Raw genomic sequence first — 18,053 nt, 5'->3', positions numbered from 1 at the left:
TATTGGACGATGCGAGGACAGGCTCAATATTAAGGGGTATAATATCATCGATCTTAGGGGAGATAGTTATCCCCAAATATTGGGCTTCTGAAGCAAAAATTATTTCACGTGGTCGTCCCCAATCTGAGTGAATCAATTGAGTTTTAGTTATATTTCATTTATAACCAGAGAGTGCGCCAAATTCTTCAGCTAAGCTAATTATTTTTGGAAGCGCCCGTCTGATATCTTTAGTAGTGATAGCGACATCATCTGCATAAGCAAATACTTTAAAACTATTCTCACCAATTGTTACAGGAGTAATGTCTGTTGCGGTGCATAATTTGCGAAGATAAGGCTCTAAATATAAGGCAAATAACAAGGGGGAGCAAGGACAACCTTGCCTGGTCCCTTGCCTGTTATAGAAAAGCCTACAGAATTAGTATCTGTTATCCTAATAACTGCTTTAGGATTGAAATAGAGAGCTTTTATTGCAGTAATATATGACTGTGGAAATCCCATCCATATGAATACAGACCACAGAAACTCCCAGGTGACCCTGTCGAACGCTTTTTCGGCGTCTAACAGGGCCACCGCAACTGGAGACTCCAAGGCCTGCGCCCTGTCCAACAAGGCTATTATTTTTTTTACATGATCTGTAGTATCTCTTTTAAAAATAAATCCGTGTTGTCTAATATAAACCAAAGAGGGCATTATTACATTTAGTCTATTGGCCAGAATCTTAGAGAAGATTTTACTGTCAGCCGTTATAAGAGAGATAGGTCTATATGAACCTACTCTTAACTGTTTTTGCCTTTTTTTTTAAAAATGATTATTATAGCGGATGACCATGATGCTGGTGGATAACCCGCAAAAGCAGACTGGAAAATCTTGGTCAGTTCTGGTTTTAGGACATTCATGAACACCCGATAGAATTCTAACGGGATCTGATCCGGTCCCATTGCCTTACCGGCAGCTAGACTGAGAATGGCTGTTTCAATTTCTTCCCAGATAACTGGAGCGCTAAGTATCTCTTTATGTTCACTCAATAATTCAGTTTTATGAATTTCTTCAAGATATTGTTTAATATCTAAATCGGATGGTGGATTAGCTTGATGATATAATATTTTATAGAATTCATTAAATGCTACCAGTATATCATCTTTCGAAGTTTTTAAGTTTCCATTAACATCATAGATTTTAAAGATCTCATTAGACATAGCACGCTGACGGAGTCTCTGGGCCAGAACTTTCCCAGTTTGTTCGTTTAATTCATAGCTTTCTGTGCGATATTGAGAAAAACGTAAAGCCACCTGATCAGCAACATGAGAGTAAACTTGATTACGTTTAATAAATAAATCAGATTGAGATTCTTCCACATTCATATTGTTTTTGATGCTTTCTACAAGTCATAATTCCGCTTCTATAACCATATCACAGTCTTTATTAAATTTATCCCGATTACTTTTCTGTTGAAAATTTGAGTATTTTAAAGTTTCACCTCTTATTATAGATTTAAATGTATCCCAAACTATTGGAATTGATGCGGATTCGTTATTTATCTGAAAAAACTCTTGGATAATATTTGTCATAAAAAGTATATAATCTTGTTGTATTAGCAAGTTTCTCTAAAATGACCAACTTGGTTGTGGGCGTGGCCCAATAGATGGCAAATTAAGATTAAGAAAAACAGGGTTATGATCTGACAATAGTTTTGGAGAAACTTGTATTTTATATTTGTCAGAAAAGAATTGGGAGAGAAAAAAACAATCAAGACGAACAAATTTCCTGTGAGGGGCAGAAAAGAAGCTGTACCCAGGAATTGCGGAGTGTAAGGTGTGCCAAGCATCAAAAAGACCATTATCAATTACCAAAGACCTTAAAGCCTTGAACGACCGTACTTTGGAGCCCACATAGCTTTCATTTTTCCTAATATTAAAACTAGCTTCCAAATGAATGTTTAAGTCTCCACTAAAAATAATAGGAGTATTACATAATGCTAGCTCCTGGTTTAGAGAATTAAATGTAAATGTAAATGTGGGATACTTGTAAAGCGCACTGTTACTCTACCCGAGTGTCCTGGCGCTGTAGACCGCTGGGGAACCCGTCCTGGTTTTCCCTGTGAGATGGTCCCTTTCTGGGTATCTCCAAGGTGAAACCAGGCATCCCCGGCGTCTGTGGGGGGCCGTTGTAGAGATGAGACAAGCTTAATGCCCAGAGTTACCGAGTGTGATCTCTGTTTGAGTAGGCACTGAGGCGAGAATTATCGAGTCCGCTGACCCTGGTCCACGACCCTGCCGCGTCGGGAATTGAACCCTGGCCCCGGGCCGACCTCTGCTTACAGGTCTGCCGCCTCTAACCAGTGAGCCACACCTCCCCACTAAACAGTTCTGAATCGTCCAAATTAGGTCCATAAACAGAATAAATCATAATCTTGTTCTGAAACACTAAAATTTCAGCCGAGGCCCACCTGCCCCACTTATCTGCGGATGTCTTAAGAACAGTACCTAAATTACGCCTCATGAGTATGGCTACTCCTCGTTTAATTCCTGTCTGTTTAGAACAGATCACTAAATCTAGCCCCAAATTTTTTAATAGATCTCTTTTCGCCCAAGAAACGTGAGTTTCTTGCAGGGAAAGAATATCAATTTGTAATAGATATATCATTTTGGCTAGAATTCCTCTTTTCCTGTAATCGTTCAGACCATTGACATTCAAGGTACAAATTTTAATTTCCCTACCCATCAAAAAAAATAACAATTAGACATTGGCAAAGCATCATCATAAAAACCAAAGATTTGATATTCTTACTCTGTGAAAATTTATTCACTGAAGATCTCCTTATTATATTGTTATCAACGTTTTTACAAAAACAAACTAAACTACCTAAGATAAAAAGCCCATACAAAATAAGTGCCATAGTAAACATATTTCGCTCAGTTCCAGCTGCTGATGAATTACACCCCCACCACCTCCCCCCCCCAACTCCCCCCTCAGCTACCCGACCACCCCACCCACACCCCCAACCCATCTTATGAGGCACAGGGACAGCCAGTCCCTGGGATCACAGAGTGCTATCCCCCCCACCCGCGGAAAGACTTGAAGGAAAAAGTCAAGTGAAAAGAGAAAAAGAAAAGACATACGGATTGACAGCTTAACCCGACCTAGCCCAGCCAAAACCGGCCTGAAAATTCAAAAACATCATAAACATAGTAGTCACCACATGATTAATTACATTATTGAATAAAGCCATAAATGAAAAAGTATGATTATGATTATGTTCATCTAATGCACAGCTAGCAAAATGATCATAAAGAAACTAAGTACTCTTTAGCCAAAATTTCAGATACAAAGAATCTCGTTTGTCCATTGACAATAACTTTAAGTTTGGCTGGGTTCTGAAGATAAACTGTGGCGCCCTTTCCCTGAAAGCCGGAAATTAACTGTCTAAGATGCCATTGCTTGGACACAGTTGCTTGACAAAAGTCAGGTCTAACAAAAAAAGTACACCCTTTTGCAGATCGTTTTTTGTCAGGTCTAGCTAATTCAGATACAGCTTCTCTAGCCAGAAAGTTGTTAAACCTAACCAAAATTGCTCGTGGATAATCTCCTTCCTTAGGTTTATTTTTTAAAGAAAAAGGGAAACGATGGGCACGTTCAATTACCACTTGCCAGTCCCAAGAAGTGAGCTCAGGGAATGCTGAAGAGAAAAGATCACAAACAAATTTACGAACATCAGAACCACCTAAATTCTCAGGAACCCCTAATACTTGTAGATTATTCCTCCGAGACTGGTTTTCAAGCTCGCTGAGTTTATAGCCAATGTCGTCTCGTTGTGCTTTAACTAGCTTAAGTTCATTCTTTTGAGCAGCAACTTCGTCCTCTAAAGTGGATATTCTGTTTTCAGCCTCAGATACCCTGGTTGACATATCAGAACATATTTTTGTGACACGGCGAACAGCATTTTTGACTTTTTGGCACGTGCAATCTCGGTTTTGGTGTCAGACCGATGTGCTAGCATAGTTTGATAAATCATAGACAGTCACCTCCGAATCAGGGTAAGAATCAATAATTTCTGAAGGTACTTGTCCACTTACAGAGCAGGATTGGGTCGATTGCTGAGTATCCAAATTACTGGATTTGTCTCTTGAGGCTGGAAGTTTCCTCAGCCGTTGTTTCTTAATTGTAATCGCTGACCCGGGCGAGATTTCACTAACCTCGTCATCTTCTTCATCTTCATCTTCTATACTACTATCTTCTGCAGGGTAATCAGCCCAGTTTCTATCCAAACTCTCATCAGATGTTAGATCAGACATAGAAAAAAAATTCTCATTAGCCTCCTGTATAGTAACTTGATCTGGGGTTTCATCAGCTTCATATGGTACATTAGAGTCAGCCACTAATTTAGTCACCTCCCCTCAGATGTAGTGATGGTTTTGTTAGAAATTTCGACCCCACCAGCTCCATTAAATTCAGCGGAGACTACAGGTCCCAGAATGCCGCTTGATGTTGGGTCAAAGTCTGTCCTGGAATCTGTGTTAGAGACTAGATCTGGAGCGATTGTATGTTCCGTCTCAATTCCAAGTTCATCACCCCTGGTCTCCTCAGATAGTTGAAAATGCCCAGCTGGTGTTTCTATATTCTCTGAGATTGGTGATACTACCCCAATAGGTTGAATAGTTTGGGGGGAAATTTCGACAGAGGACTGAAAGGTCGCTGACAAAGTTACAGGTGAGCATTGCAGTGAAGCATTTTTTGTTGCCTGTTTTTCAAAGAGAGCAGGCAACGTTTGTGCTTTTCCTTTAGTTTTTATTGATGAAACAGCAGACTCACCGGTTTTTTGGACACCCTCTTCAGCTCCATTTGTGTCCGGTGCCACCACAGATTTCAATTTGCATCTCCTAGTATTAGGAGCCTTCGGCTGGACATTAGCATTCTTTGGGGGCATTTCCGTAACGTGCTGAAATACGCCAGACGAAGACTGACCAGGACACCAAGAGAAGGGTTGCCGGTATAGGTGAGAGTGCGGAGAAAACCGCCGGGAGTAGAGTAAAAGCAGCAGCTGCATCCGATCACACACTCCAAACTCCTAAAGCCGAGCCAAAATCCTGGCACTGGATAAAGAAAACTCCCTGGGCGGGAGCCGAGAGCCTAAAGGCTTGAGGGGCCGGGGAGCCGGAGAAATCGGCCGGAGGAGCCGAGAATCAAAAAAGGCAAATGCAGTGATTCAGTTAATTAGCGGTACGGTACGGCAAGAAGTCAGAAAAATGTGAATAATAATGAATAATCCGTCGCTGTTCGGTCTTCAGGTGAAGGGTAAAGCCGAATATAATCCTCCTATTCCCGCTGCCAATCCATTCTCCTTCAAGTCGGGAGCAGGGGGAGAGAGCAGCTCACACCGCTAGCGAAGCGGTCGCCATCTTGCATCTGGAAGCACACAGGTCCCTTGGTTACCTAATGATTCTAATATACTTGTTGCTTTACTGGTGATGTGACATGTCTGTCTTTCAAGTATTGTTTGATGCACTCTATTTGATCTGGAATTGCATTCCTGTTATAAACTTTTAGAATAATAAAAACAATAAAAAATAAAAACATCGTAAATTTATGCAAATGATACACTGCTTTTAGTCAATCTTAGATCTAATGGGCAGCCGCGCATTGGCCTGTCTGAGCTTTTGAAGTCTAATCATGGTATGGCCATCCATATTAAATGGAGGGGTTCAACCCAGTGCACTTCCTCAGGTCTCGATGATCTCTTTGCTGTGCTGATGAGAAGCCTTGAAAAGTATCAATTGGCTGAACAAAGTCACTAATCTGACACTGCTATGTACCAAAGCGATACCCTTTGGTATCGCTTTGTTCGCCCTAAGTTGGCAGGGTATGCTCAGACGTGAGTCCCTTGCTCACTTTGCCACTTTATTCAAGCTAGCCTGGCTGATGACGGCTGGTTAGCCAGAAACCAGTCCTAGGATGCTTGTTTCCCGTCCAGGGAAGACATGGCTTGGCAGTTCCGGCTGGACTGTTCCCATGAGGCACAGGGTCAGACTGATTTGCATATGGCCATGTCTGAACTGGGGTGGTGGAGTGAGGAGTGAGCTAAAAAATTATCATGGATTAAACCCAGAACAGTTGACTGGTGGTGAGTGTTTGATTTGTTCAAACGCTCCGTCCATCATCCCCTTTGGTACCTGCTATGTACCAGCACCACACTAAGGCATGTCACACGACTGACTAGGGTTTGGTTCCTGACATCTTATCGCCATCTTGTGCTTGGAAGAGGATGTCTGGGTTTCGGTTCACATAAAGTCCTTTAAGCAACTACGTAACAAATGAGTCCCACTTCTACATGTATCTGCAACTTTGCCCTGGCAATGCATGCTGGGGAGTTATGGGAAGTCCCAGAGTTTACTCCCCTTGAGGCAAAGCTGATGGTGGGGTCACTGGGCCGCAAGTGGATCACTAGGCTATACTGGTCCTTCTAAAGAATTCCGAGCCACTTGGACTAGGGACGTAGGAGAAATAGACGACAAGTGGCATGGGGACACGATGGTGACCAGAGTTCTGGCTGTTCTCTTCATTCCCCGCCTTGTACAATTCAACTGTTTTCCACAGGGTGTGCTACAGAATGCTCTGGCCGCGAGAACATTTGAGACTTGGAAGGGTGTTGAATGTATGTGGTTGTTCTCTAATTACTTATGTAAGAAATGGCCGAAGTGTAGTGCTATTGCGTTCTATATCGAATCCCCTCTGCAAGAGCGATAAGGTTCTGAAGGCTGCATTTGTTTATGCAAAATAATTAAAACAATTATCTAAAAAGAGATGGGTTGCCAGGAGTTTCATGAAACTGAATCCCTCAAAATTAGAGATTCTTCTAGTTAAACAATTGTCTCTGGCAACCCATACTCAAGGTGCTTTGGGGACTGTCCCATGCTAGCTGAGTTAGTAATGAGTTTTGGAATTTTGATGGAAGTATACTTTATTGTGCACATGTTTGGGGATCGGAGCTTTTTTTGAGTCTGTGTATGTTAAAATTAATCTCCCCTTTCTTTCCTTTTTCAGAGAATTAACATGGCTAATTAATGTATTCAATCCTGTCTAGGCTTTTACAATTAAGTCTTTCTTTGGTTATCTAAAAGGAGCGGTCACAAATTCCAAGCAATTCAGAATGGCACAATGAGACTCATCACTAATATACGGAAGTATGATAGTGTATCCCTCTACTTTAAGCAACTTCAGTGGCTTCCGGTTCATAAATGGAGCATGTTACAGTCAACATGAATGGTATATAGGATTCAGCTCGTCCTTCTTGATCAAGAAATTTAGAAAGTACCCTCTTGGGTGTGCCATATGACCTAAAAATCTGGTTTCTTTTGCCACTGTGAAAATCCCAATTGAAAGATACATTCTGAGAGACTTCAAGTTCCAGGAAGCGAGGCTATGGAACAACGAAGCCAAACTCTGAAAAAACATTCCATTAGTTCAGAGCCTAGTCTCATTATGTGAAAAGTAATTCAAAACATGGTTATTTAGTATATCAGTCCTATCCTTAGGTAGCACTAGGATACATCGACATAAGTTGTATAAAGTTAAATAATGATGTAATACCATTTTGGGGTGTTATATGAGAATGTGGTGAAGCCAGGGCAATGTTAGGCTAACTTTTTAGGAAAGTAACATCCGTTAATTAAAGCAAAAGTCTTGTTTCACAGGAATTGTTAAATTGTAACTATTGTGAAGACAAGGCGATTAACCAAGAAAAAAATTACACCTTAGCTAAAATTTAATCTATGTGCTTCTTTCATCCCATTAAAAATGTGCCATAATGCCATCAAAATTATGATCCTACCTTCTGAAATCACAAAATATTAGCCAGAGGACCCAGACAGAGGAAATATCACTTGCATGTTCCTTCTCAATGTGACGGTCAGATTGACCTCCTCTTAGTCTTTAAGCTATATCACCTGAATAATACCAGGTACAGGCAGATGTAGGAAAGTTTGCTAACTATGGTCCCTCTCCGCCTCCCTTTGTCACCTATGTCCTTGCAGGATTTGGGGTGACTTACTCTTGCCCTAGCAGCTGTTCACTGGATGCTTACAAGATTTAAGGACCCTTGCCATATTTATCTTGAGGAGGGTAGGAGAATGCAGTAGGGGTTGTTATTTTTGAGTGCTCATGAATAACATTTCAACTGTATTCCTTATACTTCCTAAGGATTACTACAGTTTGGTCTGACTGCATAGGTTGGGTCTTTTTGGAGGACTAATGCCACGGAGAAGGTTGGGATGGGTTTATTGCAATACAAACCTTAATAACCACATAAGTCATTTTCATGAAGGACCAGTGGTTTCACACAGTTCTGATGCGGTTTAAGCTGTATCCTTTCTTCTGTGGGGGCAGTTGTACAGTGTGATTCATGTGAATTAAAGACCAGTGATAAAAATGGAGCATTTGTCTGTGCATGTTGTGGCTGTAGCAATGAGAGGTTGTGCAGGGCTGACATCATGCCCATGTGCATCCCACATGCTCAGAAACGTAAGAGTAGATCCTGACTCCATGCCTATGCAACCCTTGGGTTTTTGTTTTACACCCGACAACAAGTTGCAATTATTGCTAAATGAATGTTCACATCCATGCTGAAAGTGTTGTAAAAGGTATAGCAACAATGTTGATAAATTCTGCCACAGTCTAAATAATGCAGAACATCTATACTGGAGCTACGGTCCTACTAGTGTGTATTCAACCTGCCCACCTGGAACTGGACCTGTATTAATTGCCTGTGTTTTAGAATGATGGTATCCGATTGGTGCTGTAATATGGTATCGCGGCAGATGCTGGACTTTTTACACTGATTAATGTAAATAATGTATATCACCATGTTTCACAACCTCTCTTTCTACGAAAATTGTTATTTAACATACACCATGTAAACCCTTTTAATTGATTTGCAGAACCTCTTCATTTCAGTGTCCGTTTTATTTTGGTTTAACAGTTGATACTCCGGACCCCTATGTGGAACTCTTCATCTCTACAGCTCCAGACAGCAGGAGGCGAACAAAACATTTCAATAACGATATAAATCCTGTCTGGAATGAAACCTTTGAGTTTATTTTGGATCCGAACCAGGAGAATGTTTTGGAGGTAAATCGAATATATATGTATTGTACGAGGTGTGTCTCTAGGAACGTGGATCTATTCCAAAGCACTTATTCCTGCTGAGGTCAGCATGATGCTGGTTTGAGATCCCATAGTTAGACACTTGTTCACTTTTCGGCATTTTTAAAGCTACAATTCTGGCTAGGGAACTCAAAAGCTGAAGTGGCTGTGACCCTTCTGGGTATCCAGGGGGAGGGGTAGATGTGCATTACCAAGGAAGTCAACTTAAGAAAGCACAGGAGATCAGTGACCAGTTTCATAGGCAAGAAGGAGGAAGGGAAACCATGGCTACCGTTGGGGACGAATAGGAAGGTAACCATGTAGAGGAGATGCATACCATGTTTTAGTCATTCGTTAGTTCAGACATCCTAGAAAACCTTTGTTGGTCTAAAAGTGTAAAGGGACAACATTTTACCAAGCATATAGACTGTGAACTTGTTGCAGCAAGGAGAATGACTTGTAAGGGTGTAGGTCACAATTATATGCTAGCCCAAATGTCTGAGAAGTAGAACTTTTGAGAACTTACCAGGATGACTTTCGTGAATCTTCAAGTCCTGAGGTTGTATTTGAGTAAGGGTGCTGAAGAAATATGCCTGCACTGAAGTGGTTCATAGAGTGAGTTCCCTAGTTAGTTGCAATGGTCATTGTATGCTAAATCTTCAAATTGCTCATAGAGCCTTCTTAGCCAGACATACAAATGCCATCTCTTAGCTTTAGCCTCAAGGAAATTCTTGCAGCATCTTTCAAACCACAATATAGTCTTTCAGTCTGAGGTGCCAGAATATTCCATGGAGGCTACATTTTGTACTCTACTAATAGATTGCCACTGGACTGTGAAATGTTATTGCACAAAATCTGGTCCGCAGTCTATAAATGTTTGTAGTACTGAATATCCATTGAATCAAAAAAATTTCAAAAGCATGTATTATATTCCTTCACATGTAAGATAATTTGTATTAATTCTTGTTGTACCAAATAAAAAACGTCATAGACTATAGAATTCCATCACTAGTCAGCCAACTCATGTTGTTCCCAGACATTTGAGATTTCTTCAGGGCTGGAATAAAATCATAGATAGAACTCGGGTTGTTGGTTGCCTGAGCTGTGAGCCCTGGTCAAGCAACAATCGCAATCCTTGTCAGGGTGAGGCACAAGGCAACCCTAAATTAATCTCTGCCTAACACTCTAGTAGCTTTGCACAGAGCAGTTTGATCTAATTTAGAAGAAATGTGTTCAGTATATGTGCAATACTTCAAACAGTAATAAAGCGAAACCACAACACCAAAAAGATCCCAAACCAAGTTTGTACTTTCTTTAATAAATAAAACAGACCAAAATGACAACTATCCAATCAATAGAACCGAAGTTATGCAATTTAAAAGATTTTAGTGAAAATAGTGCCTAAAAGCACAAAGTGGCAACTGGCAGGGAGACCGAGCATTCTCATCGGTTGGTCCTGCCCTATGGAACAAACTTCCCATAGAAATAAGGATGAATACCAACCATCTATCCTTTAGAAAAACCCTGAAAACTCTCCTCTTCCAGGAAGCATTTCAGGCCCTTTGATGCATTTAAAGACTACGATAACTTTTTGGCTGGCAAAGCGCGGAGATACCCTTATGGGATTGATTCCAGCGCGATACAAGAAATTAAATAAATAAAAATAAATAAAACTGTGGATATCTGGTTGTGTCAGACCTGGGCAAAGTCACAAGTTCAGGAAGACCGTGATGTTGCGTGAGCTGGCTACAGGGACCCAGTTAGACCAGTTGAGCAAAAGTACTTAAATCATGGTTTGCAGAGCATTGCGAAAATCTGTGTCGAAGATGTGGTGCGTATCTGAAGTGATGTGTTGGTTCCGAAATGCGAGGCCCTGCATCATCATTGTGTTCCCCCGCATGTGTCCGAAATGGTGTGTCCGCCGGTGCCAGTGGCTGTAAGTGCCATGTGGGTATCACCGGGCGGGGCTGCACCCACTCGAAAATTACCATCATGGGGCTATGGTAAGATGATGTCCTACCTAAATACTCCGCTCGTTTACATTTGCTCATCCGTGCCCTGCTGCTATATATCAGATCAGTCCTCGTGTGGAGAGCTTGCACTGCAGAATAGTGAGAGTACTCTCTTTGGTGTGGGTGCAAGGTGCAACAAACATCTCTCACTTGTACATTATGGGCCCACTGTTGTAGCTGCCTAGTGGTGGCGTGTGAATGAGCCCCCAGTAGGTAGGTGTAAAACTATCATCCACCTGTTCTGGAAAGCAATAGAAATCCCCATTCCACAAAATTGGGGACACCGCTTATCGGAGAAGAGCCGGCATCAAGGAGGTAAGACAAAGGGTCTGACCCACATTTGGCCCATACATCACTGCCAACGTGAGGGGCTCACCATCCAAAGTGCCTTCCGCTATAACCGAACGGGCCTCTGGGTCTACCAGTGCGTACTCCTCCACAAACTGGTCCCCGCGAGCCATCCATAGCAAGGCACTCCTATGTAATATTTATTAATTAGGCAGGAAGAATTGTGCCAACTTTACCAGGTGCCGACAGTTTCATAAAATGATTCCACAAAAGGTATCCAAGACAATTTTGCGTTCTTTTAATTCCCCCATGGTGGAAATTGAAAAGGGCCCCAGGTTTTTGTGATTTTTTTTGCGAGAACTGAGAAAATAAATAACCAAAATGTATCAGAATTGTGTTGCTTTTTTTTCTAAAAAAATGCTGCTCAAGAAAGTGTGTGCCCCTGCACCCCACAACAAAAAAATGGTCCCAACAAAAAGTTTGCAGTGATCACCCTGTCCCCAGCGTTTAGGAAAAGGCAGAGTTGTAAAATAAAAAAATATTTGTATTGTTTTTCTTCATACTTTCGGTTTGTTTGGGAAAGAGGTGTGAAACTCGTGGGTTAACCCGAAAAGGTGTACTTTTCAAAAAAAATAGGCGAACTTCTAAATTCAGTAAGGGGTCATTGGAGTAGATTGCACACGGTCGTCCTGAAGAAACAGGTTGTTGAAATCATCATCATAGCATCTTTATTCGGTTGTAAAAAACAACCATAAAAGAGCATAATAAGACCGCACCGACAATCATACAAACTTAGAAAGTGTGCTAAAATACAAATGTTTAAAATTAATTATAAAAACCCCCTTTTGCAAGAATAGTCAGTCGAGCCTAGAAAGCCTCGTTCTCAGCATAGCACGTATAAAACAAGAGGACTCTCCTTCTCCCACCTCGCCGCCAAAGCTTGGAACTCCCTCCCGCTCCATCTCCGCACTTCACCCTCTCTGACTCACTTCAGTTAGGTACTCAAGAACTGGCTCTTCGACTGTAACCACTGTGCAGTGCCTGGATACTAGGCGTGGGTGGTAAATTACGTTCCGCTCACGGAATTTTCTGAATTTGGGTAATTTTGCGTTCCACAGAGAATGCGGAATTGCCAAGAATTCTGTGATCTGCGTCATAACGGAATTTTTTGCTTGTTCGCGCTTTCATAATGTGTGTTCGTGAGATATTTCTCCCCGAGCGCGGAAACAGCGTTCCCGAACAGGAAAAAAGCATTGCGAATGGGCGGAACAAGCAATTCCGCGTGTTCGCGGAACTTTTGCGTGCTCGTGGACGTTTGGTTTCCATTTTGTGGAGCTTTGCGTAACGCGACTGCGCAAATTCGCCCACCCCTACTGGATACCCTCTCGGGTGATAAGCTGCGCTATATAAATTCTGCTTGATTGATTTAAACTAGTCTGTATGTGTAGGTGATTTAAGGAGGTCACAGCCTCAAGCACAAACTAATCCGTGAAAAATTCAAAGAACTACAAAAATGTCAATGGTACAATTCAGTGACATCTTTATTGTGTGCAATTTACATCTTTATTGTGTGCAAGCATGTAGTATTAAATGCTGGTTGGAGGACTCCATGAATGAAACACTGTGCTCTCATGTATGCCCTGCTCTGCAGACCAAGATTTAGTATCCGACTCCGCATTCAGGCTTTCTGTGGTTGCAAAGTTGAGTACCATTAACTTTTGGACCTATAATGTGCATTATGAGCAGCGCTTAGAAATGACGGAATGCAGTATCAAATACCCAAATATTAATATACTTGGGTAATATCAAATGATGTGGGTAGACTTTCCAGGCTGACCTTGTTTTTTAGATGGTCAGTTCTTCATCAGAGGGTTAGTCCTAGACTGGTCCTTCTGCAGAAGTTTGTCAAAGCGCTTCTCATTTAAACGACAAGAACCCATCTCGTTTGTGATTTCATCATCTCCCCCTTTGCATCTCTGAACTTATTTGTGCGCAACAGTTCTGACATCTTCAAATAGAACGGCAGAATAAAAATGCAGTACATAACTTTTTTAGTTTGATGGGTATGTAATATTAGATTTACATGTAGTTTGGTATGCTGTGAAAACCTTCTAGATGCCTTATCTGTTAGGCGCATTTGTGATTTTCAAAGCATGTTAGCTCCTGAACCTTTCTCTAGTTAAGCGTCATTTGAAGAGCTGGGCTGCAGAAAATAGTTAATCTGGATAGTTAACAAGTAATTTTAATGTTGCCTCATTTCTAGTTTGACACAATAAATCTGTTAAATAACTAAATTGTATCTTTCATATTTGTGGACATTTGCTTTTTACTAGTGCATCACCCTGCCCTCTGGGAAGAGTGACTTTTTGTGTACTCTCTGAGCGTAAAATTAATCTCATAATTTTGTTAATAGTTCAGGCAGGCAAGTGAAAGGCAACAACCAAGACTGTGGCAGAAGCAGTCTGAAAACCTACTTGGTTGCAGCTGGAAAAGCTTTAATGATACAAATTCATTTGCCCCAGTATTGGAACTTTCATAGATTCCCATGCTTTGTATCATTCCCCGTCGTCGGAATGGGAGCCTCTGTAGTATAAAAACCATAGAAACAAAAGAGAAACATAGGCCTAGGCCTCATCTCGTTTTGTATCCTATCACCCTCTTTTTGTAAAAAGAGACCAAACTTTTCCCAGGACCAATCAGAGCAGCCTCACCCCCTAGGACCTTCCTGAGAGAGCTCAGAGCCTCAGATTTTTCTACCGCACGTTGTGCTAGGGAGTCTCCACTGAGCTCTGCTCAGTTTTCTCAACCTTTCTGGTTATTTCTTCAAGTTTTTCTACTGAAATCAAGACATGTCTGACAAGGAGAAGGCCTTATTCAGGTCCTGTGCCTCTTGTGGGAAAAAAACGACTTTTTGTGGAAGATAAGCATGAAAACTGTATTTATTGCTTATACCCTGACCACAATGCCACAGACTGCAAGATTTGTAGGACCTTCTCTACCAAGACTCTTCGTGACAGAGAGGGTCGGCTTTTGACCTGGCTTCAAAAGATGAAGACTCGGAAGGAGGTGCTCTCATTGGACGAAGAGGATTCCACATCTTTTGCGTCCTCTCACAGATCCAGGAAGAGGGGTAGGTCTCCCCCTGGTTCTTCTGCTGCTGACCCCCCTTTTAAGGCCCCTCATAAGATCTCTGAGAGGGCTGGTCCCCTTCAATCTCCTCACGGAAGTGAAAAGGAGAGGCAGGGACAGGCTGCTGGAGTAATTACAGCCTCAAAGGACAAAAAGGAGGTTCATATCACTTCTCCTCCGTCCAGAAAGGAAAAATCCAGTGACAAACACTCTGTTGTCACTCCAGGAACCGGGCCGGAGAAAAAACAGCGTCCGTCGACGACGAAAACACCAGGTACGTCGACGACGATTACCTCTGTGAAAATTCCCGCTGTTTCCTTGGCTCCGTCGACGGGCTCGTCGGCGGTAGCGTTCTTCACGTCGGCGACTACGTCGTCCTTCAAGGTTCCGGGTTCGTCGACGATAGCATCTTCCACGTCGACGACTATGAGCTCCTGTAAGGTGTTGTCGACGGCCTCGTCGGCGACAAAAACGACGACGACGACAACTTCGACGCTGATGGTGATGACGACGAGTTCGTCTACGAAGCCGTCGATCATTCCGTCGACGACCAAGATTACGTCGACGAAGACTACTGTACCGTCGACGATTCCATCGACAATACCGTCGACGACTGCTGCACCGTCGACGACGGCTCCGTCGACGAGACCGTCGACGGGTCAGAAAATGCATTTTCCTATGCAAAAAATGAAAATTACACCGGAGATGACGTCCCCTCGACGAGTTTAGTCACATCCACCGACAATGCTTTTGGATGATGAGTCGGAGGAGGATGAGAATGAGTGGTCATTATGGAGCTGCCTATAGTCCCTCAGACTTGAATGTAAAATTGCAGGAGACGGACACGGAGGACTATTACGAACATACAGGTGGCCAGCAATTTCATTACTATGTTCCAGAAGAGCGGCGTCTGTCTGGTGTAGGGCAGGACATGGGGGCCATGCCCGCCTCTCTCATCTCTGATCTACAGATGATGCTGCAGGACTATCAAAACAGGTTTCCTTCGGAACCTTCAATGCAGTCTGCGCAACCTCCACCTCAGGTATTGTCACAAGCACAGCCAGTTATCGGTCTTCCTCCGTTGCCAGTGCCCACGCCTCCACTGATGATACCTATGATCCGTTCACGGACACCGGATCCCGAACCAGCCAATACTATCCAGCAGGATACCTCTTTGGACGAAGAGGCGATACAGGTGGGTCCCTTGACTGATCCATTGCAAGACCCGGACTTGGATCAGGGTGACAGTGGACTACAAGATCCAGACGCCACTGGTCGTGATACTTCTATCTCCCCTCCAGTTGATATAGGGGGGGTTCCATAACCTGATGGAGAGGGCGTCAAAGAGATTTGGACTGCCGATTACGAGGGACGAGTCTGAATGTTTCCTTTATGACTTCAAGGAACAATACAGAAGATCTGTCAAGTCCATTCCCATAATTGAACATGTGTGGGAGGAAGGTATGAAAATCATGCAAAATCCAGCTACAGTTATTCCAGTTCTCCCAAGACTGGAAAAGAAATATAAGGCCCCAGAGGGCAGTCCAGCTTGTCTCCTTGGACAGCCAAAGCCTGATTCAGTGATCTCGCAGGCCGCCCAAAGCAAGTCCAAAAACCCGTCAACACCTTTGACTAAGCCTCCAGAAAAGGACGGTAGACGTCTGGATAACATGGGGAAGAGGTTCTCTTCCATGGCCAGCTTGCTTGTTAGAGCGGCAAATGCTCTCGCCATTCTAGGCAGATACGACCGCCAGATGTGGTGCGACATGGAACCGTTTGTGGAACAACTACCTGACTCCACAAGGGATGAGGCAAAGAGAGTGCTGATGGAGGGAGAGAAATCCTCCTCTGAAGTTATCGACTGTGCTATGGATATTGCGTCCACAGCGTTTCGGGCCTTAGCAGGGTCATCAGTGCTACGTCGCCAGGGCTGGTTGAGAGCCACCTGGTTTCGTCAGGAGGTCCGAAATAAGATCCTGGATCTCCCATTTGATGGTGAGATGCTTTTCGGTAAGCATGTTGATGATGCCCTGCAAAATATAAAAAAGGATACAGACACGGCGAAGTCCTTGGGATCACTCAACTACCGTAAGGTCCCCTTTAAAGGCGCTCGTGGCGGAGGTTTCTCTTCGTATAGAGGCAACACCCAACAGAGATATTCCTCGCAATCTTCGCAGTCTTATAAGAACCAATACTCCCATCAACGGCAGGGACAATCTGCGTCTTACTCTCGCCAACCTCCGCGAGGCCGTCAGAACTGTCAGGGACGTGACCACGCCAAGCGGCAATAGCGGCCTCCTGGCTCTACCTACTGTTCCTTCCCTCCCAGTCACATCGGTGGGGGGCAGGATATTGTTTCGTCTGAACAGCTGGAAGTCTATAACATCGGACCAGTGGGTCCTGAATATTGTAGAGAGTGGCCATACGTTGGAATTCCAAGACCTTCCTCCAACAAGAGCTCCGGGCGCCATCCGCACAAAACATCTGGGACTACTCCATCTCGAAGCCCATCAATTGTTCCTCGAGGGGGCCATAGAACCGGTACCTCTCTCTCAGAGGGGCAGAGGTTTTTATTCCAGGTTCTTCCTCGTGCGGAAGACGGCAGAGACTTGGCGCCCCATACTAGACCTACGAGAGCTCAACACTTCTCTCATCAAGCTCTCTTTCAGGATGGTCACTCTCCAGGAAATTCTTCCTCTTTTGAACCCAGGCGACTATTTGGCGTCCCTGGATTTAGAAGATGCATATTTCCATATTCCGATACACCCAGCTCACAGACAATATCTGCGCTTCACAGTGGGCAAGAGCCATTTCCAGTTCAAGGTGCTTCCGTTTGGCCTTCGGTCTGCACCAAGAGTGTTCACCAAAGTGTTAGCACCAGTAGCGGCTGTTCTACGGAAACAATCCCTGGAAGTTTTCCCTTACTTGGACGACTGGCTCGTCAAGGCACCATCTTTCGAGGAAACTTCTCAAGCCGTTTCAACTTTGCATCCAGTTGTTCCGTCACCTGGGCCTTCAGCTAAACGAACACAAATCAGTTCTGCAACCCTCCAGATCCACAAGATTCCTGGGCGCCATTTTGGACACCACGCAATGTACAGCTCGTCCTTCGGAAGAGCGTCAACAGAAGTTGATGGTGTCGGCTCGCCAACTGTTCCACAAGAGATGCCTTTCAGTCCGTCACTACAAGTCCCTTCTCGGGTCGATGTCATCCTGCATACCATTGATACCGCATTGCAGGCTGCGAATGCGTCCTCTGCAGGAGGAGCTAGACAAGCAATGGCGCCAAGCAGAGGGCTCATTCAACGAGAAGGTGTTGGTGACAGCAGCATTGAGAAGGGCATGCGAATGGTGGCTAGTACAAGACAATATCGCACAAGGTCTGACGTTCAGGTTTTCACCATCCCCCCTGATCATGACCACGGATGCCTCTTTGGAAGGCTGGGGAGCAGTGCTCCGAGAGCTTCAAGTCAGCGGGCACTGGAGTCC

General features: G+C 43.5%; 1 protein-coding gene across 1 annotated transcript in view; it reads left to right on the top strand.

Annotated features, from left to right (window-relative positions):
* The window catches only part of PLA2G4A (phospholipase A2 group IVA), an 875,644-nt gene that overhangs the window by 264,933 nt on the left and 592,658 nt on the right, over positions 1 to 18,053 (top strand). Inside the window, exon 4 of the mRNA XM_078642541.1 lies at positions 8,972 to 9,120. Coding sequence (XP_078498667.1) covers positions 8,972 to 9,120 — 149 coding nt within the window. The remainder of the gene's footprint in view (positions 1 to 8,971; positions 9,121 to 18,053) is intronic.

Source organism: Lissotriton helveticus, chromosome 1_1 (genome assembly GCF_964261635.1).
Source record: "Lissotriton helveticus chromosome 1_1, aLisHel1.1, whole genome shotgun sequence".
In the NCBI taxonomy this organism is placed as follows: domain Eukaryota; kingdom Metazoa; phylum Chordata; class Amphibia; order Caudata; family Salamandridae; genus Lissotriton; species Lissotriton helveticus.
This window is presented reverse-complemented; position numbering and strand designations above follow the sequence as displayed.